Genomic DNA, 24,066 nt, shown 5'->3' on the forward strand with positions numbered 1-24,066 from the left:
TCCAGTCCTCAAGGTTCTCACTTGAATATATGCTACTTCCACCAAGATCTGCACTCAAGAATGCTCCATTTTGGCTCACGCGCAAAACTTCGACGCAAACTCGACGCCCTCCTACTCGCCGAAAAAAAAACACAAAATTTTTCGACGGCAATGTATCGGTCACGTGCTTAGCGCCATCCATTTTCAGGGCAAGTGCATTCGGCAGGTGAGTTGTTACACACTCTTTAGCGGATATCGACTTCCATGACCACCGCCCTGCTGTCTATATGCACTAACACCTTTTATGGTTTCTAAATAAGCACGTAGTGAGGCACCTTAACATCGCTTTCGGTTCATCCCGCATCGCCAGTTCTGCTTACCAAAAATGGCCCACTAAGAGCATACATCGTCTAAACATGTTCAACCAAGCAACATGCTTTTCTTACCTGTTTAAAGTTTGAGAATAGGTCGAAAAAACTGAATTTCCCGAATCCTCTAATCATTCGCTTTACCTGATAAGACTGTAAATGCTCCAGCTATCCTGAGGGAAATTTCGGAGGGAACCAGCTACTAGATAGTTCGATTGGTCTTTCGCCCCTATATCCAGGTTTGAGCATCGATTTGCACGTCAGAACGCCTTCGGACTTCCACCAGAGTTTCCTCTGGCTTCATCCTACCCAGACATAGTTCACTATCTTTCGGGTCTCAGTATTCATGCTCTTCCCATTGAACGTGTTGTCTTTTTTTTTTTTTCTCTTTTCTTAGCCTTTTAACAATAAAAAACAATAAAAAAGAAAGAAAAAAAGGCACATACTGTCGTTCGGGTGATGAGTTTCAATTCAGATATAAACCGAAAAGAATTTACACCTTCTCTCTCCCTTGGTTTTACCCAAAAGAAAGAAAAATCGCTTTCACTGCGCACAAGAGTTTACATACTCGAATACTTGCATGAATACTGAACTCCTTGGTCCGTGTTTCAAGACGGGTCGAATAAAGTCTTTTCTTTAAGTTTTGTTTTTTTTCTGGGTCTTACCTACCTAGTTTTTTTTTCTTTTACACGTAAAAGAAAAAAAAACTAGGTAGGTAAGACCCAGAAATCTCTCCAAAAGAGAAATAGAACAGCTTCCGTGTCTATAGCCAAAAAAAAACCGAAACAACGATTTTTATTACACAAAATATACATATAAGGAAGTACATAAAATAAACATCTTCTATACATATATCTCTTTACGCTAACAAAAAGGAAACTGACATAAAACTTAAAACCGAAGCCATTGTATTGTTACTTACAGAAATGACAAAACAGAAAAATGATAAAAAAAACTTCGATTTTTCTTTTTCAACACGAAACCATTCCTTTATTAAAAAAAAATGAAACATGCATGAAAAAACATAAAACTCCATTCGCTTTTCCCCTAAACAATTTCAAGCACTATTTCACTCTCTTCTCAAAGTTCTTTTCATCTTTCCCTCGCGGTACTTGTTCTCTATCGGACTCTTGTCTATATTTAGCTTTAGATGAAGTATACCACCCAATTAGAGCTGTACTCCCAAACAACTCGACTCGACCAAAGCGCGCTTATATGAAAAAACAATCAGAAGAACAAATCGTTCCACAACGGGGCTATCACCCTCTTTGGCGCTCCTTTCCAGAAGACTTTTTTCGAAAAAAAAAGAACGATTTGAAATATCCGCATCGCGCTTCTACAGACTACATCACCAACAAAAAACTATTTGCTAGTTTAAAATCTTGAGCTATTCCTGATTCGCTCGCCGCTACTAAAGGAATCCTAGTTAGTTTCTTTTCCTCCGCTTAATAATATGCTTAAGTTCAGCGGGTGATCTTACCTAAATTGAGATTATACATACAAAAAAACACAAAAATAAACCGTAAATTTATACGCGTATAAAAAATACGCGTATAAAAAGCTATTTAACAAGTTTTATCAGTTAAATTCTGTCAGAAACAAACATAATACTCAAAAAGGTATGTGTATTTTGACAGCTTTCTTTTTCTTTTTTCTTTTACAAACAATATTTCGCAAAAGAAAAAAGAAGAAACATACAAAAAATACACGCCAATTGCATTCAAAAAATCAATGACTTCTTTTTTTTACAAGTCGCCAACCACACTATTTTTCGCGATTTGCTGCGTTCGTCATCGATACAAGAGCCAAGATATCCATTGTTAGGGGGGATTTTTTTTTTCTTTTTTTCTGCAAATTAAATAAATTCTAACACATATAATTTCTTTTTCAATGATCCTTCCGCAGGTTCACCTACGGAAACCTTGTTACGACTTCTCCTTCCTCTAGATGATAAGGTTCACTGAACTTTTCCTCCTTTTTTTCTCTCAGCTTGCCAAAAAATACACATTTTTGCAACCACAAAACTGCATTCCTTTTCGATAAACAGATAAAAAAAAAAGCGTACCAAGAACATTTCACCGGATCATCCAATCAGTAGGAGCGACGGGCGGTGTGTACAAAGGGCAGGGACGTATTCAGCGCGAGTTGATGACTCACGCTTACAAGGCATTCCTCGTTCAAGACAAATAATTCCAATCGTCTATCCCTATCACGATGCAGATTACAAGATTCCCCAAACCTTTCGATCCAGAAACAAAACTCGTTGTTTGCATCATTGTAGCGCGCGTGCGGCCCAGAACATCTAAGGGCATCACAGACCTGTTATTGCCTTATTCTTCCATTTGCTATTCGCAAATCGTCCTTCTAAAAAAAGAACATAAATCCCCACGATATAGCATATTAAACTATATGTGAAAAAAAACGCTTAATTAGTAAGTTAAGGTCTCGTTCGTTAACGGAATTAACCAGACAAATCACTCCACCAACTAAGAACGGCCATGCACCACCACTCATAGAATCAAGAAAGAGCTCTCAATCTGTCAATCCTTCCTATGTCCGGACCTGGTAAGTTTCCCCGTGTTGAGTCAAATTAAGCCGCAAGCTCCACGCCTGGTGGTGCCCTTCCGTCAATTCCTTTAAGTTTCAGCCTTGCGACCATACTCCCCCCAGAACCCAGAGACTTTGATTTCTCATAAAGATACTGATAGAGTCGTATTAATACATCTACCAATCTCTAGTCGGCATAGTTTATAGTTAAGACTACGACGGTATCTAATCGTCTTCGATCCCTTAACTTTCGTTCTTGATCAATGAAAACATCCTTGGCAAATGCTTTCGCAGTCGTTCGTCTTCCGTAAATCCAAGAATTTCACCTCTAGCTACGGAATACGAATGCCCCCAACTATTCCTATTAATCATTACTTTGGCTCTAAAAAAGACGCATATATCATATGCGTCTTTTTCCAACAAAAAATAAAACCAAACGTCTTATTCTATTATTCCATGCTAAAATATATAAGCAACAAAAAAATGCCTGCCATGAACACCATATTTTGCTCACGGTAAAAAAAAGTTTTTTCTTCTTTCATCAAAAGAAGAAAAAACAACAAAGAAATTTCTTATTTTTTTTAAAAAAAAAAAAGAAGCATATTCCCTTCACTCCGATTGTATTCGATACAATCAGAATGAGAAATACGCAAACTTTTTCATAAAAATGTCAAGATTCGACTACGAGCTTTTTAACTGCAACAACTTTAGTATACGCTATTGGAGCTGGAATTACCGCGGCTGCTGGCACCAGACTTGCCCTCCAATGGATCCTCGTGAAGGGGTGTAAACTATCCTCATTCCAATCAATAACCCTAAAAAAAAGGCCTACGATCGTTATTTTCTGTCGCTACCTCCCTGAATCAGGATTGGGTAATTTGCGCGCCTGCTGCCTTCCTTGGATGTGGTAGCCATCTCTCAGGCTCCCTCTCCGGAATCGAACCCTAATTCTCCGTTACCCGTCAACACCACGGTAGGCCACTACCCTACCGTCGAAAGTTGATAGGGCAGAAATTTGAATGATTTATCGCCGGCTTCCTTGATTTTTCTTAAACACAAAAAAAGCCTTGCGATTTGGAAAAGTTATTATGATTCACCTCACAAACCATACCAAGATTAGTACAGGATAGACTTCTCTCGATAGCTGGTTTTTGATCTAATAAATCCCGCTTTTACAGATAAAAAAAACAAATATATATAAAAAAAGCGATGGAGCATGTATTAGCTGTAGTTTCCTACGGTTATCCACGTAGTTTCTTTTCTACCGTACGATCAAATAAACTATAACTGTTGTAATGAGCCATTCGCAGTTCTACTGTACAAAATCGTTTGCACTTAGACATGCATGGCTTAATCCTTAGAACAAGCATATAACCACTGGCAGGATCAACCAGGTATTTTTTTTTTCTTTTTTTTTCGATTTATAAAAAAAAAAGAAAAAGAAAAAAAAAATGAAAGTTTTTCAAAAAACACACCGCAAAACGTGCTTTTTTCTACGACAAAATATAAAAACAAAAAAGCAACCAAATTAATCAGACTCTGCTACAGAACATGTTTTCTCCACAATATATGATATTGTTCACATACAAAAAAGAAAGAAATTCCCCCTCTTTTTCCCAAAAAAAGAAAAAAAATCACCCCAAAGAAAAAAAAACCTAGAAAAAGCACATACCAGCGTACTTATTCTTTTTTTTTCTCAACAGATTTCTCTCTCTCTTCTTTACCAAAAAAGATCTTTACACTTTTTCCGACAAAAAAAAGAAAGAAAGAAAAAAAAAGTGATTATTCGTTTTACATACTTTTATTTCTTACAAGTATTACAGAGATAACAAACCCTATTCATCTATAGAATGAATATAAATGCTCATTTGGTTAAAAATGCCTATAGAAGTGTTTTATACCGTCAAAAGTAAAAACAAAAAACATGGCTGCGAAAAGAATACAGAAAGAATTGAAAGATTTAGCACGAGATCCTCCGTCCAATTGTTCAGCGGGACCGGTTGGAGAAAACATCTTTAAATGGACAGCTTCCATCATAGGACCAGTGGATTCTCCTTATACGGGAGGAATATTTTTTTTGTCAATAACTTTTCCGCCCGATTATCCATTTAAGCCTCCTCGGATGCAATTTGTTACAAAAATTTACCATCCTAACATCAATTCAAATGGAAATATATGTTTAGATATACTCAGAGACCAATGGAGTCCTGCTCTTACAATTTCAAAAGTTCTTTTATCGATTAGTTCTTTGCTTACAGATCCTAATCCTGACGATCCTCTAGTTCCTGAAATAGCAAAAGTTTTTAAAGAAAATCGATCACGTTATGAAGCAACAGCTCGTGAGTGGACACAACGTTATGCCATCTAGAGAAAAAAAAAAAGAAATAGTAATTTTAATTAATAATTTAACTACAACATAATTTTTGAATTTGTAAGGTTGTTTCCATATTTCTATTTTGGAATGTATTTCTTTTTTTTAATGTATACTTTTTTCTTCAATAATTTCTTTCGTCTTTTTATAGCTTTATAAATAATATCGTTTTGTAGAGAATCCATTTTCATTTTTCCTCCATTCCAATTGTCTGTATAAAATGCGAACTAAATTCGGCTCTTTTGCACACAACACTTTGATCAGAACACTTTGATCAGAAACCAATCGAAGAGGAACTAAGAATTTGATTATATCTGGATCTGGAATAAAAACAGGATTTTGAATAGTGGTGACGTGAATATTTTCTAGAAAGTTATTTCTACAAGTTCTGCGCAATGGAAGAGACTTGTACCATAAACTTGTTTTTATTTTGAAAAGAGTAATTCGTTTGGATGGATCGATAATGAAGATTGATAATAAAAGATCTTTACATTCTGGAAAAATAGTATCAGGAATGGAAAGAGATTCAAATCTTATTTTGTTAAAAAGCCGTTTCATATTGTCATTTTCTTCATCAAAGGGGAGTTTGCCTGTTAACAATGCATATAGTATCACTCCACAAGACCATATATCAGCTTTCATTCCGTCATACGGTTCGTTTGAAAAAACCTCGGGTGACGCATAGTGAGGAGAACCGCAAAAAGTTTTTAATAATTCATTGGAAACGTTCAGCGACGCCATGCCAAAATCTGCTATTTTTATAGTTTGTATTTTATCTAGAAGAATGTTTTCGAGTTTAAGGTCTCTGTGACATATTCTATATCGATGACAATATTCTATTCCGGAAACAATTTGTTGAAAAAAGCATAGCGCCTCTCGGTTATGGAGCTGTCCTTTTTTTACGAGGTAATTAAATAATTCTCCATGTGAAGCATATTCAATAACAAGGAACAAATAGGTCGAATCTTCTAGTACATCAAATATTTTGATAATATGGGGATGAAACATTAATTTCATGACAGATATTTCACGATGAATCTTTATTTTTAAATCAGGTTTTTTGGAAAACAAAATTTTTCGAATAATCTTGACACTAACCTTTTTGTTAGTTTTTGAATGATACGCTAGCTTAACTTTACCTATTGCACCTATTCCTAGCGTTTTTTTTAAAATATAAGGTCCTATGAATTTTTTATGTAAATACCGATCATCCGTTGACACTGTATTCATTTATGCAAGCATATGTATATGTAATAAAATCAACACAAAACAACTGCAACAGTTTTCTATGGATTATTATAGCTTCAAAAAATTAGTATCAAACGAAGACATGATTTTTGCCCTATACAAAATTTCATGCAAATTAAATAACCTTAGTATACTCATAAGCAGTTTTTATGAAATGGGAAAAGAATGTTGTTTTTTTTCATTTTGTAATCAGCTATTTTTTAACCAGAGAAACTATGATTATATAAAATTAGATAGTATCAATGAACACAAGTCAAAAATTGTTTGTGAAATAATCAAAAATTTCATAGAAACAGATTTTTTTGATAAAAATATAAAAAAAATAACAATGATCACTAATTTCGAATATATGTCTTTTCAACAGCAATCTTTTTTAAGAAAATATCTCGAAAAAACTTTATATTGTTCTATTTTTTGGCTCGAATGTAATTCTTTCGTTCAGGTGAGCAACTCTATATATTCAAGATGTGTCAAAATTTTTCTGAAAAAACAAGGATTCCTCCAATGTAGTACTAGATTAAAAGAAATATTTCAGAAAAAAAAAATAAAGAAAATTTCTCTACAAATCTTAGAAAAAATAATTAACATATATCAATTGGATTCAAAGACATATACCAATGTCTTTACCCAGAATATATTTCTAATTTATAAATACACTATAGTATCAGTTATATTAAACCAAAAATTTACTGCAAAATTAAACGCATTTTTCTTTAAAGAATGTTTTAATAGAGACCAAACTTTGCCTTGCATTCGTAAGACGCTTTGTATTTATTTTAAGAATTATACTAAGGCTCAGAAAATAAACGATATTAGGAAATGGTTGTATTTTCATAGCTTAAATTTTTTTTTTGAATAAAAAACAAACAAACGATATAATTTTATTTGTTTTAATGATAAGCTGTATATTTTTTTACATAGCCTTAATTTTTTTTTTACAACAATCTAATTTCTGTGAATTATAATCGCTAGATATATGTAAAAACCATTTAAAAAAATATTTAAAATCAAAATCGTGTTTACCAGTTTTTAAAAATTTCATACAATCTTTTGACGTGCACCATTTCTTTTTTGCACCATTTCTTTTTTTTTTTTCAAGGTTCTTGAGATTTTTTTTTGGATAGATTGAAACTATTTTATCTTTATTTGAATTGAACACAGAAGGTTTATAAGGAAGTAAACATTTGGTCATTTCTTTTAGTATAAAAATACGTTTTTGTAAAATTTCAGTTAACAAAATTACAAGAGTTTTATTAACCTTTTTCAAAGCTTTTGCATAGGTTCTATATTTGAAATCGAGGTTTATTTCTTTTTTTGGATCGATTTTAGCATTGAAATACTTTTTGTTGTCAGATAAAAATAATCTCTTTTTTATTCTTCTGAAATAAAAAAGAGATTTTATCGCTAGATTTTCATAATTAATAAAACTATTAATTTTCTTGAATTTTTTTACCTTAACTTCTGAAAAAAAATTTTCTCTACCCCATTGTTCTTTTTTTAGGTTTTTGTGAGATTGCCTTTGTATAGCAAATTTACATAATTCGAGTCCGATATACTTCGAATACGAATTTATTACGTTTATCATAAATTTAAAACCGGTCTGAGTAAAACCCTTAATATTATGCAAATATAATATCCGGTTAAATTTTTCAAAAAAAAGAGAAAAATTAACAACAGAGAATTCTTGATCACATATTTTCTTCAAACTAAGGAATTTTTGCAAATTTTTTTTCAAAACAGATGTCTGGTCTTTTGTACTCAATGTGTTTAAAAAAACGTCTTTCAGACAATATTTTTTTTTAAGAAACTTATACGTATACAGTTCAGGAAAACAGATTAATGTTTTAGAAATTTTATGCTTATTTGTTTTGGGACAAATTAACGTTAAAAACACGTTACAAAATTTTTTTATTAGATTATTTAAATAACTTATTTCTGCTGTACACCAAGAAAATAAATCATTCAAACGAGTCAAAAGTTTACGCTTTGTCATTTGAATGATTCTAATAAAAAAGGAAAACAATAGACCATCAGAAATATGTGCATTAAATCGTAAAAAATATTTTAAAAAAAACAAAAAAACAAACTTACTTGTGTTTAGGTTTTTCTTTTCTTTAAAATATACAAAGCTTAATATAAAAAAAAATGCCACAGACACAGTTGTCATTTATAACCGGTAATTTTAATGCTGATAACACTTTTCATATACATAAAAAATAGACGCGTTGTAAGCTATACATGGAAAAAAAAATCAAGGCAAAAGCTTTTTATGGTAACCGAACATCGTGTTGTGCTTTAGAAAAAAATTATTCCATACTTTGGCTGGAGTAAAAACAAAAGTAGGACCTGTTTCTAGTAAAATAAAATTTTTCGAAACTTTCGTATTTTTTTTTTCTAAAAAAAAAATACGAAAAATTTTTAACAATATTTTAAAATTAAAATATGTTAGCAATATGACACGATCGGCTGTATATTTACCCATACAATCATAAGAAAAAGAAAATATATTCATAAAAAGAAGTTTGAAAATATTAAGATGTATCTTTTTATCAAAAAAAATATCAAATATAAGAATTGGCTGACAAATTTTTTGAAAATTGTTTAACCAGGAATAATTGTCGAAAAAATAAACATCCAATAAAAACAGCTTGTAAGTTATACAATAAAAAGTATTCAAAATCCATATTTTTTTTTTTTTTAAATTTAAATATAAAAAGGATACGTTTTTTTGAGATAAAATGTGATATTTTATTTCAAAAAAAAGTTCTTTTTTATTAAAATTAAAAAGAATACGTGAATTATAAGTCGTATTTTGAAAAAACTTCGCGATAAAGTTTGTTTTGAAATTTTTTTTACAGTTTATTCCAATTAAAGTTTTTGTTTTTAATTTTTTACAAAATAAAAAAAGACGTTGGATGTTTTTTATATTTTTGTTTAACATGAACAAAAGATTTTCGCTAGATATAAAAAAAATAAATATTAAAAAAATTTAATGTCATATAAAATATTGATGTATTTATATATAGCATATTAGCCAAAATCGATATTTATTAAATTCTAAATATTCTTCATGAAAGCTGAATGTCGTGATGAATCTCGAACTCCAAATTTTTACAAAAAAGGAATTATTTTAGGATACAAAAGAAGTTTAAGAAATCAAAATCCGTCTTACACGAGGATACAAATACTTGAAAATTTAAAGAAAAAAGAAAAACACTCCTTAATTGGAAAAAGAATATTCTATATAGTCAAAAAAGGTCACTCGATATATAAAACAAAATGGGGAAGAATAATTTCTCCACACGGAAATTCAGGAAAATTCATAGCAAAATTCAGAAAAAACGTGGCTCCTAGTTTATTCTGTTCTGCAGTTTTTATAGAACTCCATTAGAACAATTCGGTGGTTTCGAAAATTATAAATCTAAAAAATATCTCTATTTTAGAGTGATTCGTGGTACCAAATACGTCTTTTTAAAAAAACTAAAAAATATTTCTATATTCAAAATTCCAAACAACTGAAAAAAAAACAAACACGCGTGTTAAACCACTTACACGATTATTTTTCTACATGCAAAAGATAGGCACAATCTGTATATGGGAACAGAAACATCGATTAAAGAAAATTAGATAAGCTTTATAATAAAATAAAATTAACAAATGATCTGGTTTGAGCCTTCGTTGCTGTTTTTTTCTTTTTCTTTATGATAAAGATAATAAATTTAAAATCTTTTCTTCGGTTTAAGACTTGTAAGAAGAATTTTACGATTGTATTTAAACCTTTGAAAAGCGCGTCCCCGAGGCTTCTTGGGTTTAACTTGTTTTTCTACTTTAGGAGTCTGTGCTTTAACTTTTCCTGCTCTAGCTAGAGAACCGTGTACTTTTCCCATTTAAACACTGTCAGTATATAAACGTATACAATTTATATTGAAGCCTTTTATTGTCATTTGTATAGACTAAGTTTTATGAAGTATGAAAGCGTAGAAATGAATAATTTTATCACGTATGGTTATAATTATAAAGTCTTTTTTAAATTGTTGATAAAATTTTATAATTTAAAAAAGAAAAAGCCATTCGAAAGATTAGTTTTCCTTAAGAGAGAAAATTCTGGTACCTTTCGCAAAATTTTGAGAAGGGTTTCTTATTTATTTCAAGAAAATCTAAAAAAATATACGCATCAAGTGAAAAATTATCAAATAAATCTTTTTTTAGCTTACTTTGCTTTAGTGATAAACGCTAAAAATTATACATGCCAGAGATTTTTTAAAAAATTTTCAATTTTTTGTAAAAGTAACAAGTATTACAACTTATTTAACTTGTCTTTAAAATCACATTTGACTTGTTTTGACGTTTCAGCCTATTTTTCTATAAAGATAAACGAAATTTATATCTATGAAAATTTCAAACGATTTTATCAACTATTAATTTCTGCTGGTCAGCTTTTTAGGTCCAATGAAAAAGAAAAAAAAATTTTAAAGTTCGTGTTTTTGTATCCAAAAAAAAAAGAAAAAATTCCGAAATTTCAAGAAAAACGTGTTTATACGTGGAAAATTTTTTGACTAGAAATTCTGAATTCAAAACAATCATTTTTCCAAGTGTTTATACAAAAAAAAAACAGTTCTGTCCGGAGAGAGTTGTCTTTTTTTTAATAACATGAGTTTACATGGTTCTTTTTTTGAAAAATTAATTTCACTAAATTCTGATTGTAATCTTTTAGACACAAAAAATTTTTCTATATCCAATGCAATTTATTTTTGGAGATACAGATACGCTAGCTTTTCATTTTTATGTGTTCTGATAAATTTTAGTATTAATAAAAATATTATAAAATTCGACAGGCTAACTAAACAAGTAAATACGAATAAATCAATTCAAGAAAATGCACTATATATACTTTCTGAATTTTCAAAATTTGATATACATCATATTTTCTATCAAAAATTAAATAACGATATTTCTTTTATCAAATTATGCAAGATTTGTCAACTGCATTTGTACATTTTTCACGAAAAAGAAAATTATTTCTCAAATACATTAATTGTATAAAATGAAAATTTTAATAATTATACTTGAAATACATACATACATATAAAAAAAGCTAGTATCACTTTGTATCTTTTTTTATTTGCAAATAACTTAAATGGCAAAACTGCATAAAGATCCCATTTTGAATTGACTTGAATTTTCCCTTGATCTTTGAATTGTACAAATTGTACTTTAATTTCTTTTTTTTCTTTCTTTATGTGAGGAGGAAAAAAAGGATATTTAACGCGACTTTCCTTTTCTGGAAAAATCCAGCTTCCGATATAGGTATTTTTTGCAATATTCGGTTTTTTTAAATTAAGTTTTTTTTGTAATTCTAGAAATGAATATTTGATTTTACTTTTATTCGAAATACTAAGACGGCTGCCTGGTATATAAAACACCTTTTCATACTTGCTGCGGATTAATAATATATGAGGAAAATCACCAATATTAATTAAGATAACAAAACTTATATATCTTTTAGGCGCTAAAAATTCTCGTAATACTTCGTAATTTGTATAAATTTTAAGAACTTTAGATTTAGACCATTTTACGTCTTTTGCATTTTTATTTAAAAAGGTATAACTTGAAATTTGGTATATTCGTGTCAAAGAAAAATTTTTTTTTTTACCCATTTAAATTCGATTATATTATAATTTAGATTGAAAGAATACTGGCATTCCGACGGAGTTTTTTTTTTTTCCAACATTAAAACAAAAACACTGATGTCAACTTATAATTTTATTAATTTATATTATACAATTAAAACTTTATCACTCGATTGTGTGCATATGGTCTAGTTGGATAAGACGTTGGCCTACGGAACCAAAAATTGCGAGTTCAAATCTCGTTATGCATATTTAATTATTAAGCTTGTATAAATAAAGAAAATATTAGTTAGACGAAATGTGTATTCATGCAGGAATTGTAAAAAACTTTTATTTTATAAAAGAAAAAGATAAAATTTTATATAAACGTAAAAAAATATTTAAAAATATTTTCTACATTTATATAGATTTTTTTTTTCAATTCAATCAACATCTATATTTACTTTTAATTTATAATTTTATTGTTTTTTTTACTAAAAAATGTTCTTAATTTGTTTCGAAAAAAAAAACAATAAAAATCTCCACATGGAATAAATTGTTTGCATAAAAAATTATATTTTGTAAAAATCTCATATAAATTTATCATATTCAAAATTTTTATTTTTACATTTTTAAACACATATTCGAAGTAACAAAAAATGTTTAAAATGACATAAATTGTTGTATTTTGAACATTTTTCATATGAAGTTTCAAAAGACTTGATCCAAATACGTCGTGTAAGATTAATTTATACAAAATTGTTTTTATTTCGTAATATAAGTCAGAAAAGCTTGTAAAAATGCAAAAATTTTTGGTGTCGTATCGTAAAGAATCTGGCTTTTCGGACAAACAAAACTGGTTTAAAACGTTTAGTTTAATATTTAAGATTAGATTTAGTTTTTTCATATCTATAAAAATATAACTAAGCTTTTTAAAATGCGAATATAAAAAAAAATACAAAATCGGGATTTTATGAAACTTAAACAATAAAATAAAATATAAAACAAAATCAAATCGAACCAACTCTATAAATTTTTTTTTAGTAGATTTTTTTTTTAAAAAAACTTTTTGAAAAGCTCTTAAATTTGACAGTTTTTTAACTCTCGGCTTAGATATGAATCGAAATAAGGTTTTAAGTTTATTATGACTTAAATATGTATTGTTTATTCCTTGATTGAAAATCTTTTCGTAATCCATTTTTTTTTGAGAAAAATTTTTGTATACTACATCCAAACCCCATGTATCAAGATGTAACTTATTACACTGATAAAGTTCAATTATATGGTTATTTTTTTTAATATATCTTTGATGTTTAGTCTTTTATTTTGAAAGAAAAAATTTCGAACAGGAATATATTCAAAGTAAAATTGTAAAAATTTAAAAATTTTTTGAAGAAAAAATAAAAAAAATTTCAAAACATTCAACCTCGACTGCGAAAATTCACTTAAATAATTTCTTAATTTTAAAGAAAATTTTAGTGTATAATTATCGCACGTCATATGCTTTTTTTATACGAAACTAATGATTTTTTTGTGGAATTTCCGCATATGTTTTTTTTTCTGAAATCATATCACTTTGATTTGTGTTCTAATAAATTTTTTATTATACGGAAATTTGAGTGATAATGGTTTCTTTCTTGTTTCGTAATTCTCAGTATATGAAAAAAAATTTTTCAAAAATATTTTCTCATTGCGAATACAATCATTCAAACGACAAATGTGTAAAGTCGGACATCGATTTTTTTGACATGTCATTTCAAAAAAATTTGTTTGGTAAACCAAAACAATTGTTTTTCATTGATTTTTCTAAAAAAAAGAAATTGTGTATGACCTATATCAATTTGATGAACAATATAAAAATAAACAAAATAAAAAATATCTCTAGTGAAAAAAAGTTAAAATATAAGCAATTATTTGAATCTGACGCAAATTTTTTTGGTCAAAAAAACAAGTTGTATTTTTCTGAAATAAATTTTTTTTTGTGTATAAAAGCAAACATCAAGGTTGTATTGAAAAAAAACTGAACATTTTTTGTAAACAATAATACAATCGTTCGTTTAACGACTTCGAAAGAACGTTTTGATTTTTTTTCAGAAATTTGCAAAAAAAAAACGTGCTAAGAGTAGCGAAATGGGGTTGTTTTTTGATTCAAAGAAAAAAAATTTATTTTAGTAAAATTGAAATTAAAATTTTAAAAACAAATAGCAACTATATTAGTTTCGATTATTACAAACACTTTTTCGAATCTCCTCCTTGTATAAATTGTCCTTTAATTAACAATTGCCATCCTCAGAGTATAATAAGCCCTTTTGAATGCTATCATATATCATCATGGAATTACAAGAAAGGGCCTTTTTGTTTGACTGATATTTAAAACAAGTTTATACTGCTGTTAATATATTTAATATATTTTATATACAAAAAGAAATAGGATGTTCAACGAACAACGTACTTTTATTCCAAATTATTTTCTGACATTTTTAATCGGATTAATTTTGGTTGTACTTGTGTTTATATTGACTTATACTTACAAGTTAATCAAAAGTCTCGATACTGATATTGTCAACCCAAACGAAATTTATGAAAAAATTAATAACGTTAAAATTTTTGAATGTGTAAGTCAGCTTACTCTTTTTTTCATTTTAATCATCAGAGGATGGTGGCTTAGTGGATTTTTGAGTTTTCCTTTTGTTTTCTTACTAATTTTGTCTCAATATCAAGCAAACGAAAATCGAGTTAATTCCAACAAAATCTTTACAATTTTATTTTTCGAAATAAAAGCAGTTAAAATTAAAATATCACTTCTCATGGTAATTTTTGTTTATAATATTTTGGCGTGGTTAACTTGGACACCACCTGACTATGTACCAAGAGGAAATGGATGGAATACTGTGAAATATATTCAAATTTCAAATTAAAAAAGAAAATAGTTTTATTGGTATTAACATTATTGATCTTCTTTTCTGATTTGAAAAAAAAAAATTTTTTACAATTGTTTCGAGAAAAACTAAAGCAGATGATAAAAAGGATATTTTTGTCATAAAAAATAATTCTTTTAAACTATAAAGTTTCGATTCGATTAACATCAAAATAAATATGTTTAACCTGGCTTTGTAAAAAATCGATACAATTGAAGTTCGAGAAGTATATGTAAACATTTTTCTCGAAAAAATCAAAGCGAAAGACTGGCAAAAACGTTCGAACGAGTTCATGATATGCGGAAATTTTTCAAAAATATTGAACGAATTTATAATCATAATTTTTTGAAAAAATTTGTCAGAGTAAATAAAAAAACCCAAAATTGCGCTTGGTATGCTATTGTTTTGAAAAAACGAATTTTTTTTTGAAAAAACTTCTATTAGTAACTGCAGTCGACCCCAATTAAACTCAGAAACAACATCGCTTGTCAAAAAATCTTTTAATACGACTTCAAACACCGGAGAAGAATTTGTCGACAAACGGTTCATGATGTAAAAATGAATTATACTAACAATTTCGAATCTGGAATCGATCATCGATGCAATTTTTTCCAAAGTAGCAATAGCTTTTAAATTATTAAGGAAATAAGGGGGCGTCGTAAATGGATATTTTATGAGTAGATAAAAAAATTTTTCTGTCGCGTATCGGAAACTGAAATTGCGCAAACTATTGAAGAAATGAAAAATTTTTAATAAAAGTGAGTTTAAATTTGAAAATTCTTTACCTAAATCGTCGTTTCTGATTAAAGCTAAATCGGTAAAATCTCTGATCAATAGTTCGTATTCTTTATTAATTAAATGTAAAAAAAATACTATCAATGAAAGTCTGGTTGTAATCAATACTTGTGAAATCAGACCAAAATCGATAAAAGCCAATTCGTTTTTTTTTGTTTTTATTAAATTTTTCACACAAGGATCGCAATGCAAAAACCCGACTTCCAATAACTGTACCAATAAACAACGAATTCCGACCTCTATCAATAATGTATTTTCTTGTAAAATATTAATCGAGTTTCCAGAAAAACAATTTCCTTCAATCCATTCCATAACAAGTACATGCTGTGTTGAATATTCGAGAAATACTTTTGGGATATATATTTTGTTCATATATCCATAAAAAGACCGAAATTTCAACATATTTATAGCTTCTTTTCTATAATCAAGTTCTTCAAATAAACGATGTCCGTATTCATCTACAATTCCTAGTAAATCAGTTTTGACATCCAATTTACGTTGAATTGCGTTAAATATAGACCGAATCAGCAAAATATCTAGAGCAATTAACTCGTTTACATGGGGGCGTTGTACTTTTACGGCTACTGACATTTTATCTAATTTAGCTTTGTAAACTTGTCCAAGATTTGCGGAAGCTACTGGAATTTCGGAAATTTCACAAAAGATTTTAGCAGGAACTACTCCTAATTCTTTTTTCATAAAATTTAACGCAATTTCGTTAGGAAAAAAAGGCATGTTTTGTTGTAAATAATGCAATTCACTAACTACGCTTTCGCCTATAGTATTTGGTTTAGATACAAAAAATTGAGTCAATTTTACAAAAGCAGGGCTTAAGTTGGATATTAATTTACAAAATTGTTTTATTTTGTAATTTTGTAATTTTTTGAGATAGAAATTAATCTTCATTGTGTTCCGAAAATATAAAAATCGACCTAAATTGTTTAATCTAAAAGATTTTTTATTTAAGTTCAAATAAACACGTTCAGAAAATTTCTGTTTTGATTTTATTTGATCAAATTTTTTGACCAAACCGTTATTATTTTTGCAATAAAAAAACTGGATAAGTGTTAAAATTGAAAAAAAACTTATAAATGTCAAACATATTTGTAAAGATCGAATTACGAATTTTTCGGGCTTTAGCTCGAAATACAAACTGATTTTTTCATAATCGTACTCATCTGGTAACACAGGTTTCTCGGTTTGTCGATTTATAAAAAATTTTATGAATAAAATCAAAAACCATCCCAAAAATAACAATGCTGATAAATTTGAGATCAAGTTTGTTAGTTCTAGAATCGTTTCTTTTTTGAGATCATTTTCCAAAATTAGTTTTTTTTTTTGAAAATTAATTGTTCCTTGTTGAATTTTATTTATGTTTTTAAAAATTTGTTCGACATTGATAAAATATTTATCAAAAAAAATGTTTTTTTTTTTTTTTTTCAATTCTATATTATCCAGAAAAAAAGAAGCATAATTAACTGAATTTAAAAATTGTTTGAAATCAAGAAAATTTTTTAAATCTTTTTTTTTGTCAAAAACATTTATACTTGTAAATTTCTGAAAACATTTAAATTTTACGTAAAAAAAAATCGAGCAATTATTTCTTTTGTTCAATTTATTTGAAATCAATAAAAACTCATAGCTAATCATATTTTCGTTATAATTTTAAATTTTAAAAGTGAAACACATACCTACTATTTTTTGATTATAAAAAAAATTACTTTTTTAACAATTTTAGATAAAAAATTTCTAAAAAAAAATGGATATATGTAGAATTTATGTAAATTTCTTTAAAAAAAAGAAATATCTTTTTTTTAAAAATTCTAATTTAAAAAAAAACAAAAAAAATAACTTGACATTGGTAGACAATATTTTTTTATCATGATTATATTTCAGTAAAATATGATTTTTCATTAAAACTTTAGTACAAAAAAAATTTAACAACTCGAATAATATACTCGATCTTCCAATTTTCAAAAATTTAAAAGAAAAGTTACAAATTTCTCTTGATGTATTTAAATTTTCTTCGTTATACTTTTTCAAGAAGAAACTGTATTTTTTTAAAAAACACAACAAAAGAAAAAAATAACAACATTTTCCAACACTATGCTTTGCTTTTTTCATACACATAAAATCAAAAATAAAAATATTTACATATGTTTAAATCACGTATTTTTTTCCGAAGAAGAAACTTAGATAATTTAATAGACTATAATTCACATCTTTTTCTCTTTTACCGTCGAAAGAATAAATTTCTTCATCTTTAGTTGACCAGAACAAAAGACGACGGCTTGATCTTTCAAAAGGTTTTCTAATTAAAAAGAATTTTAACCTGCGTTTAGAATCTGACAAAATTTCTTTCCAAGTAGGATTTTTGGATAAGCTTGTTGAATTGCCTATACACCAAAAATATTTTTTGGCCCTGGTAAACGCCACATTAATACGCCTACAATCTGATAAAAAGCCTATACCGCTTTTAAATCTGGATCTAACACAAGAAAAAATTATAAAATCTTTTTCTTTTCCCTGAAAACTGTCAATCGTGTTTGTTTTTTTTTCTTTACTTATCTTTTCGTTACAAAAATAATTTTGAATTTCATCAACTTGACCTTCGTATCCAGATATGATTCCAAATGACTGTGCATTAAATTTTTGGTGTGTGTATTTAAGAAGCTGTATGAATAGATTAATGACTCGAATTTCATCCAAATTGCACCACGAAAATTCGTTTTTTAAATGAGCATTTTCCAAGCTATCGGAAACGTCAAAAAAATTAAAAGGACTGAAACAACGAAGAAAGTATAAATTTTCACTATCTGATAAAACAGAATCTTTTATGCCATTTTTATAAAATTTTCTAGCGGGAAAACTTGAAATTTGAGGATGCATTCTGTATTGAATCTCTAAAAAACATATTGCATATTTTTGTAACTGTAGCCTCTTGAAAAGACTTACATCATATCCAAAAAATGCAGAATGTTTAGAAAAAACAAACGCAGGTAACTGTTGAACATCTCCGACCATAACTAATTTTTTAGAAATATTTTTTACACACATCAAGTTGTTGATTTCTATGGCTTGTGCTGCTTCATCTAAAACTAAAATTTCAAAAAAATATTTTTTTTTGAAAAACGAATGATTTATACAAGCAACTGTAGTGTAGAACAATAAGCCTTTCTTGAACAATTTTTTTTGACTTTTTTTAATTACTTCTTTATTTTTCCAAAATTTGATACAACTATCATACTCAGAAGCGTATACAAATACTAAATTATCAAACGAAACATGATCGACCAAAAAATGGTAATTCGGTCCTACGCGAATAATTTTATACAAATTGAAAATAATGTTTATACGATGAAAACAAAAACCCATGAAACTCCTAAAAACGTTTTCATCCGTAGCAGTATTTGCAATTGCTGATATAATCACTTTATTTTTTTGCTTCAAAGGTATTTGAAAAAAATTGTTCATATGCAATTTTTTTTCATAAAAAATGAAATTCATTTGATTAATAACCAACGAAATAATTCCACTGATTGTTCTTGTTTTACCCGTGCCAGGAGGTCCTTGTATTAATATAATATCTTTTTCTAATACAGATGTTATGGAAGACATTTGACTTTGGTTAAAATGTTTTTTTAAATGATATTTATGTACTAAATTATTTCGAGTATAAATTTTTTTGAGTTTTTGTTGAATTTCCGTACAAAAAAATACAACGTGTTTGAATTTAAACGGTAGTGTATCTAAAAAATAAATAAAATTATATTCATTTAAATGAGAATATACAGAAAAATTAAAACTTGAAAATAAAATTGGAATTTTTCTTTTAACAAGCAGATGCCACTTGTCTAAACTAATTTCAATTTTTGCATATTTGTAAGTTAAATATACGCTTTTTGTAATTCCTATTGTGTTTTTTTTCCTAAAACGATCGATAAAAAAACAAACCAATAAAAAAGTTTTTTCTTCAAGACTTGCAAAATGCTGATTTAAAATTTTGGTCATGATGAATAATTTTTTTTTTAATATAAAGTAACCAATCAATTTCGATTTTCTAAGCATATTCAAATCTTTTTCTGTTGTTATCATATGTCTTACCTTTTCGAATATTTCTTCTAACAACAGAGGTTCTAAATTTTGCTTATAATGTTTAGAAGAAGAAAATTTTACGCACAAAAAATTGAGCTTATAATGCATTTTATTTTTTTGTTTATATCTGTTTTCCACGAAAACAATTCATGGATTAACCGGTGCGTTACATTTTTTTTTATCATAAAAAAAAACAATTAACATCAACAATTGACTAAAAATATAAATATATACTTGTTTTTATTTTACAATTAAATAAATTTAAGTCTGGGATGACGTAGTTCATCAATTATAATTTTTGTAAATTCGTTTTCGTCTGTGTACACTTCTTTTTGAGCTAGATAAGCTATTTGGTACTTAGATCTGGAGTTTAAACCATGTGTAATAACGCTTTGTCGTAAAATGTTGGCCTCTTCTCCTTGCTTTTGTGAAAATTGCAAAGCTTTTCTCATCTGAGGGTCTAGTATTAGAAGTTTAATATCCCCGTTTATCCATTTTTCAGCTCCGATTATTAACCTAGAATGCCCCTGATGCTGAAGGTAGAGAGGAGCCACGAAAGAGTGATCGCTTTTTTTATTACAACGATTTTTAAAATATTCCCAGATAACTTGAACCATCGTATTCAAATCACATTGATTGCTAGTATAGTCAAAATCAGCTACACACGCATAAATTCTACAAGATCTCATCATAGCAACGACTTCAGTAGCACCAATCCATTTGTTTGTATTTTTTAAAGAATAGTCAAGCTGCATCCCTCCGACTTGGTCATATCCTCTCATCCACGCATTTTCTATTTTTTTTTGAATATCGAGTAGAGTAGGAGTCGTTAGAATTTCAGAAGAAAACAAATGATCTCTTACTACACAATCAAAATTCAAATAAGAAGACAATACTGTTTGAGTATTTCTATACCCACAATCCCAATTCATTGTTTGTGCATGAAAATCGAGCGGGGAACACGTGTAAACTTTTACCAGATCTCTTGGCCATGAATTAAAATATGATTTTAATACAGCGTTACAAACTTTAGTTATAATGACCGCGTTTGCCGAAACCATCGAATAGCCAGTGTTTGGTGTAATAGAACTTTCTAGAAGTTTCATATTACCAACATTTGTTCTCGCAATTCTCGCTTTGTGTTTTTTTTCATTTGTCTAAACATTTTGAGATTATGCGATTGATAATGTTAAATTATTTTTTTAAAAAAAATATATAATTTTCATAAACTTAGAATTATTTGAAAATCCACCTAAAATATTTATCATAAATTTAAATTTCACTTAAAAACAAATAATTGTCACTAGCTTTTTAAATGAAAACGAACCGAGAACTGTGTAAGACTTTGAGTTGTTTTAAGCTGGTAGTTAGTCTTTTCCTGACAATTAAAAAAAGAAACATTCCTTTTCAATACATAGGAATAATAAATATGACGTGTTTCGTAAAAAACTCCTTTAATATTCACATCAATAAAAATATTTTCAAGTTTCTAAAAAACATAATAATCGATCAGAAAATAAATCTTTCAACTGGTTTATCTAATTTCTATAATGACCTTTTTTTGATTTTATTATTAAAAAAAAATTTTAACTGGATCCGATTTAATTATTTTTTTATAAAAAACACAAAAGGAACTATGAGATTTATATACGGTTTTATATCTAATTTAAACCAGGATGCTGTGTTGCTTTTTTTATTTTCTAATTCATTTAAAAAAAAAAAATTTAGCGTTCAAGAGCTTATAACATTTCCATGTACAAAAAAAATTGGTTTGGATTTTTTGATAGAAACCAATTCTAAGTTTAATTTATTGAATTTAGCGGGAATCGAAAAATCGGAAATAATTTTCAAAAAATATTTAGATTTGGCATTTAAAACGGGTTTAGCTGATCTAAATATTTTTTATTACTTGTATAAAAAACAAAAAAAAATTAACGCATGTATGAAAATAGCAAATTATATAAAAAACAAAAAAAAAATATCGATAGAAATAAAACAAAATGCACGTCGAAAGTTTTTTCATTGTTATTTTATCAATTGTTTATTTTTTGGTATTATATTTTTTTTTAGCTCAGGTTTTTTTTTCAAAAAAAATACATCTTATATCTTCAGAAAATATATACTAGCAAAATGGACACGTAACGTGCTTTATTTAGAAATTTTTTTAAAAGAAATTGCTTTTTTTAATTTTTCGTCGAGAACATTTGATATAGATAAAAAACAAACAAAACGATTTTATTTTCCAATTTTTAGTATAAAAAAGTTCTTTTTAAATAAAAAAATATTTCCTTATAAGTTCGGTAGAAATAAAACTGAATTGTATAATTTCTGTTATATTTTAACATATTTTTCAACTCTCGTTAAACCAGCTGCTTATTTTTCATGTAAGGATTGTCTTTTTTTTTTTCAAACATTTTTAAAATTTTTATACTATACGCCAGACGAATTTATGAAGAACAAAGGTTATTTTTTTGACTTAGATTTGATTTTTTTTTACAACAATATGTATATATTCGAGTTTATATCTAAAATAATTCAGGAAATTGATTTTTCATATATATACAAAAAAAAAAGTATTTTTCTTTTGAAAAATAGCTTGGACGAGGGAATTTTATTATTTTTTATTTCAAATTTGTCTGTGTTAATTTATTCAGGAAAAATTAAACATTTAATCTTTTCTTCGATAAATTTTTATACGCTTTTGTTTTTTAGATTTCAAAAAAACATTCAAATTTGGAAAAATATTAAATTTTCAACCCTTTCCTTATGTAATCTAGAAAAAAAAAGAAACAATTTTTTAAATATAAAAGAATATAAAACGCAACAAAATTTGGTTGAATCTATTTTTGATTTTCTTGATATTTATGAAAATTTTCTCAGAAATTCAATAGCATCTATGATGATAAATTTCACAACTGATTTTATAATTTATACCAAAAAAAAAATGTTGGAATTTTTTTCTTTCAGTCTTTTTCGTCTCGAATTTACGCGTTCTAAAAAGCAAACTATTTTTTATGTTAAAAAAATAATTCCAATTATATCTAAAATACAACTGGAATTTTTCTTTTGCTACAAAAACAAAAGTTTATTGAATTTGTTAATATTTTTTTTTGTAAATTTATTTAGAACAATTGGATTTGGTTCTATAAAAGTCATAAATAGTTTGGAAGAAATTTCAGAAAAAAAATTTCAGAAAATATACAACTTGTCGGCTTTTTTTTGTATAAATACAGATTGCGTGAAGTTTTTGAGTACAATAGTTAAAGAATACAAAAAATATGAAAAAATGATTTCTCTCAAAATACAAAGAAAATTAACTTTAAAAAATTTTAAAACTCATATTTATAAAAATTCTTATACGTATCAAAGTATTGATGAATATGAAATCGAAAAAACTTTTACAACTTGCAAAAAATACATTGAGATCGGAATTTTACAAATGTCTTCTATAACGAGAGATTCTATTTTTTCTAAAATGGTTATACGTATTTACAATTGTCTTTTGTTATGTCATGATATAAAAATGAAAACATTAATTATCCTGTCTTTCGGTATATTCGGCATTTCAAATTCAAATGAAAAAGTTTACAATCTTATAAATAGATTTGTTAATCATGCAGAATGGAATGTTGTAAAAAACACTATTCTTTCGATCGGTTTGGTCGGGATTATTTCAAAAAATACGAAAATCTATGTATTGCTTAAATCTTTAGCCAGCTATTATTGCAACAAAATCAGGTGTCTTGGACAAGAGAAACTATTAGATAAATTGAATTTTAATACATTTGTTTTAAAACTAAAAAATATAATTATATCGATTCGCATTTCTCAAACTTTAACGAAAATTTCACTAGCGCAAAATTTCGCAGTGTACTTTTCAAATGAAATTAATAATAATTCAATGAAATATGATATGTTGTTATATATACTATATACGTTTTCATCGTCTAAACACTTTGGATATTGTTCTATAACGCCATTCCTTTCTTTTTTAATCACAACAATTCGATCTAATGTATTTCTTCCGATTAATGAAAAAGTTTACGTAAAACCTTTTAAATTTAAAAAAATAAAAAATATATACCGTTCTTCCCAATTTAAAATTTAAATACGATAAGGTTGTAAATTTCAATTGT

At 27.5% G+C, this 24,066-nt stretch overlaps 19 protein-coding genes and 4 non-coding genes across 23 annotated transcripts in view; 9 read left to right on the forward strand and 14 right to left on the reverse strand.

The window, feature by feature from the left end:
* Positions 1-1,820, reverse strand: part of rrn28 — a 3,837-nt gene extending 2,017 nt beyond the window's left edge. The window contains exon 1 of the ribosomal RNA in view: positions 1-1,820. This exon is cut by the window's left edge and continues 2,017 nt beyond it. This is a non-coding gene — a ribosomal RNA (28S ribosomal RNA).
* A 249-nt stretch (positions 1,821-2,069) lies between these two features.
* Positions 2,070-2,158, reverse strand: rrn5.8. Its single transcript has one exon. It is a non-coding gene; the product is annotated as a 5.8S ribosomal RNA (ribosomal RNA).
* Positions 2,159-2,320: 162 nt separating this feature from the next.
* rrn18 lies at positions 2,321-4,290 on the reverse strand. The gene has a single exon. It is a non-coding gene; the product is annotated as an 18S ribosomal RNA (ribosomal RNA).
* A 528-nt stretch (positions 4,291-4,818) lies between these two features.
* Positions 4,819-5,262, forward strand: ubc4 (ubiquitin-conjugating enayme E2; the record flags this gene model as incomplete). Its single annotated transcript, XM_003239836.1, has 1 exon — positions 4,819-5,262. One exon carries the CDS (start codon positions 4,819-4,821, stop codon positions 5,260-5,262), a length of 444 nt encoding a protein of 147 aa, XP_003239884.1.
* A 156-nt stretch (positions 5,263-5,418) lies between these two features.
* BRSK (BR-serine/threonine kinase-like protein) lies at positions 5,419-6,495 on the reverse strand (the record flags this gene model as incomplete). The annotated part of the gene is made up of 1 exon (XM_003239837.1): positions 5,419-6,495. One exon carries the CDS (start codon positions 6,493-6,495, stop codon positions 5,419-5,421), a length of 1,077 nt encoding a protein of 358 aa, XP_003239885.1.
* Positions 6,449-7,372, forward strand: rfc3 (DNA replication factor C complex subunit 3; the record flags this gene model as incomplete). The annotated part of the gene is made up of 1 exon (XM_003239838.1): positions 6,449-7,372. One exon carries the CDS (start codon positions 6,449-6,451, stop codon positions 7,370-7,372), a length of 924 nt encoding a protein of 307 aa, XP_003239886.1.
* Positions 7,373-7,426: 54 nt separating this feature from the next.
* Positions 7,427-8,680, reverse strand: CPARA_3gp331 (hypothetical protein; the record flags this gene model as incomplete). The annotated part of the gene is made up of 1 exon (XM_003239839.1): positions 7,427-8,680. One exon carries the CDS (start codon positions 8,678-8,680, stop codon positions 7,427-7,429), a length of 1,254 nt encoding a protein of 417 aa, XP_003239887.1.
* An 84-nt stretch (positions 8,681-8,764) lies between these two features.
* brx1 (ribosome biogenesis protein BRX1) lies at positions 8,765-9,454 on the reverse strand (the record flags this gene model as incomplete). Its single annotated transcript, XM_003239840.1, has 1 exon — positions 8,765-9,454. The coding sequence occupies one exon, from the start codon at positions 9,452-9,454 to the stop codon at positions 8,765-8,767; it is 690 nt and encodes a 229-aa protein (XP_003239888.1).
* A 129-nt stretch (positions 9,455-9,583) lies between these two features.
* On the forward strand, positions 9,584-9,904 carry rpl35A (60S ribosomal protein L35A; the record flags this gene model as incomplete). Its single annotated transcript, XM_003239841.1, has 1 exon — positions 9,584-9,904. One exon carries the CDS (start codon positions 9,584-9,586, stop codon positions 9,902-9,904), a length of 321 nt encoding a protein of 106 aa, XP_003239889.1.
* A 328-nt stretch (positions 9,905-10,232) lies between these two features.
* On the reverse strand, positions 10,233-10,400 carry rps30 (40S ribosomal protein S30; the record flags this gene model as incomplete). Its single annotated transcript, XM_003239842.1, has 1 exon — positions 10,233-10,400. One exon carries the CDS (start codon positions 10,398-10,400, stop codon positions 10,233-10,235), a length of 168 nt encoding a protein of 55 aa, XP_003239890.1.
* Positions 10,401-10,475: 75 nt separating this feature from the next.
* Positions 10,476-11,069, forward strand: CPARA_3gp335 (hypothetical protein; the record flags this gene model as incomplete). The annotated part of the gene is made up of 1 exon (XM_003239843.1): positions 10,476-11,069. One exon carries the CDS (start codon positions 10,476-10,478, stop codon positions 11,067-11,069), a length of 594 nt encoding a protein of 197 aa, XP_003239891.1.
* Positions 11,070-11,163: 94 nt separating this feature from the next.
* On the forward strand, positions 11,164-11,556 carry CPARA_3gp336 (hypothetical protein; the record flags this gene model as incomplete). Its single annotated transcript, XM_003239844.1, has 1 exon — positions 11,164-11,556. One exon carries the CDS (start codon positions 11,164-11,166, stop codon positions 11,554-11,556), a length of 393 nt encoding a protein of 130 aa, XP_003239892.1.
* A 17-nt stretch (positions 11,557-11,573) lies between these two features.
* CPARA_3gp337 (hypothetical protein) lies at positions 11,574-12,170 on the reverse strand (the record flags this gene model as incomplete). The annotated part of the gene is made up of 1 exon (XM_003239845.1): positions 11,574-12,170. The coding sequence occupies one exon, from the start codon at positions 12,168-12,170 to the stop codon at positions 11,574-11,576; it is 597 nt and encodes a 198-aa protein (XP_003239893.1).
* Positions 12,171-12,321: 151 nt separating this feature from the next.
* On the forward strand, positions 12,322-12,395 carry trnR. The gene has a single exon. It is a non-coding gene; the product is annotated as a tRNA-Arg (tRNA).
* Positions 12,396-12,588: 193 nt separating this feature from the next.
* Positions 12,589-13,320, reverse strand: CPARA_3gp338 (hypothetical protein; the record flags this gene model as incomplete). Its single annotated transcript, XM_003239846.1, has 1 exon — positions 12,589-13,320. One exon carries the CDS (start codon positions 13,318-13,320, stop codon positions 12,589-12,591), a length of 732 nt encoding a protein of 243 aa, XP_003239894.1.
* An 80-nt stretch (positions 13,321-13,400) lies between these two features.
* Positions 13,401-13,622, reverse strand: CPARA_3gp339 (hypothetical protein; the record flags this gene model as incomplete). Its single annotated transcript, XM_003239847.1, has 1 exon — positions 13,401-13,622. The coding sequence occupies one exon, from the start codon at positions 13,620-13,622 to the stop codon at positions 13,401-13,403; it is 222 nt and encodes a 73-aa protein (XP_003239895.1).
* Positions 13,623-13,747: 125 nt separating this feature from the next.
* CPARA_3gp340 (hypothetical protein) lies at positions 13,748-14,146 on the forward strand (the record flags this gene model as incomplete). The annotated part of the gene is made up of 1 exon (XM_003239848.1): positions 13,748-14,146. One exon carries the CDS (start codon positions 13,748-13,750, stop codon positions 14,144-14,146), a length of 399 nt encoding a protein of 132 aa, XP_003239896.1.
* Positions 14,147-14,554: 408 nt separating this feature from the next.
* On the forward strand, positions 14,555-15,040 carry CPARA_3gp341 (hypothetical protein; the record flags this gene model as incomplete). The annotated part of the gene is made up of 1 exon (XM_003239849.1): positions 14,555-15,040. The coding sequence occupies one exon, from the start codon at positions 14,555-14,557 to the stop codon at positions 15,038-15,040; it is 486 nt and encodes a 161-aa protein (XP_003239897.1).
* kin(ABC) (ABC1 family protein) lies at positions 15,032-17,485 on the reverse strand (the record flags this gene model as incomplete). The annotated part of the gene is made up of 1 exon (XM_003239850.1): positions 15,032-17,485. One exon carries the CDS (start codon positions 17,483-17,485, stop codon positions 15,032-15,034), a length of 2,454 nt encoding a protein of 817 aa, XP_003239898.1.
* A 126-nt stretch (positions 17,486-17,611) lies between these two features.
* On the reverse strand, positions 17,612-17,965 carry CPARA_3gp343 (hypothetical protein; the record flags this gene model as incomplete). Its single annotated transcript, XM_003239851.1, has 1 exon — positions 17,612-17,965. The coding sequence occupies one exon, from the start codon at positions 17,963-17,965 to the stop codon at positions 17,612-17,614; it is 354 nt and encodes a 117-aa protein (XP_003239899.1).
* A 30-nt stretch (positions 17,966-17,995) lies between these two features.
* On the reverse strand, positions 17,996-20,038 carry sen1 (component of a tRNA splicing complex, sen1; the record flags this gene model as incomplete). The annotated part of the gene is made up of 1 exon (XM_003239852.1): positions 17,996-20,038. One exon carries the CDS (start codon positions 20,036-20,038, stop codon positions 17,996-17,998), a length of 2,043 nt encoding a protein of 680 aa, XP_003239900.1.
* A 143-nt stretch (positions 20,039-20,181) lies between these two features.
* Positions 20,182-21,036, reverse strand: CPARA_3gp345 (hypothetical protein; the record flags this gene model as incomplete). Its single annotated transcript, XM_003239853.1, has 1 exon — positions 20,182-21,036. One exon carries the CDS (start codon positions 21,034-21,036, stop codon positions 20,182-20,184), a length of 855 nt encoding a protein of 284 aa, XP_003239901.1.
* Positions 21,037-21,245: 209 nt separating this feature from the next.
* CPARA_3gp346 (hypothetical protein) lies at positions 21,246-24,038 on the forward strand (the record flags this gene model as incomplete). The annotated part of the gene is made up of 1 exon (XM_003239854.1): positions 21,246-24,038. One exon carries the CDS (start codon positions 21,246-21,248, stop codon positions 24,036-24,038), a length of 2,793 nt encoding a protein of 930 aa, XP_003239902.1.
* Positions 24,039-24,066: the final 28 nt, after the last annotated feature.

Source organism: Cryptomonas paramecium, chromosome 3 (assembly GCF_000194455.1).
Source record: "Cryptomonas paramecium strain CCAP977/2A chromosome 3, complete sequence".
NCBI lineage: Eukaryota > Cryptophyceae > Cryptomonadales > Cryptomonadaceae > Cryptomonas > Cryptomonas paramaecium.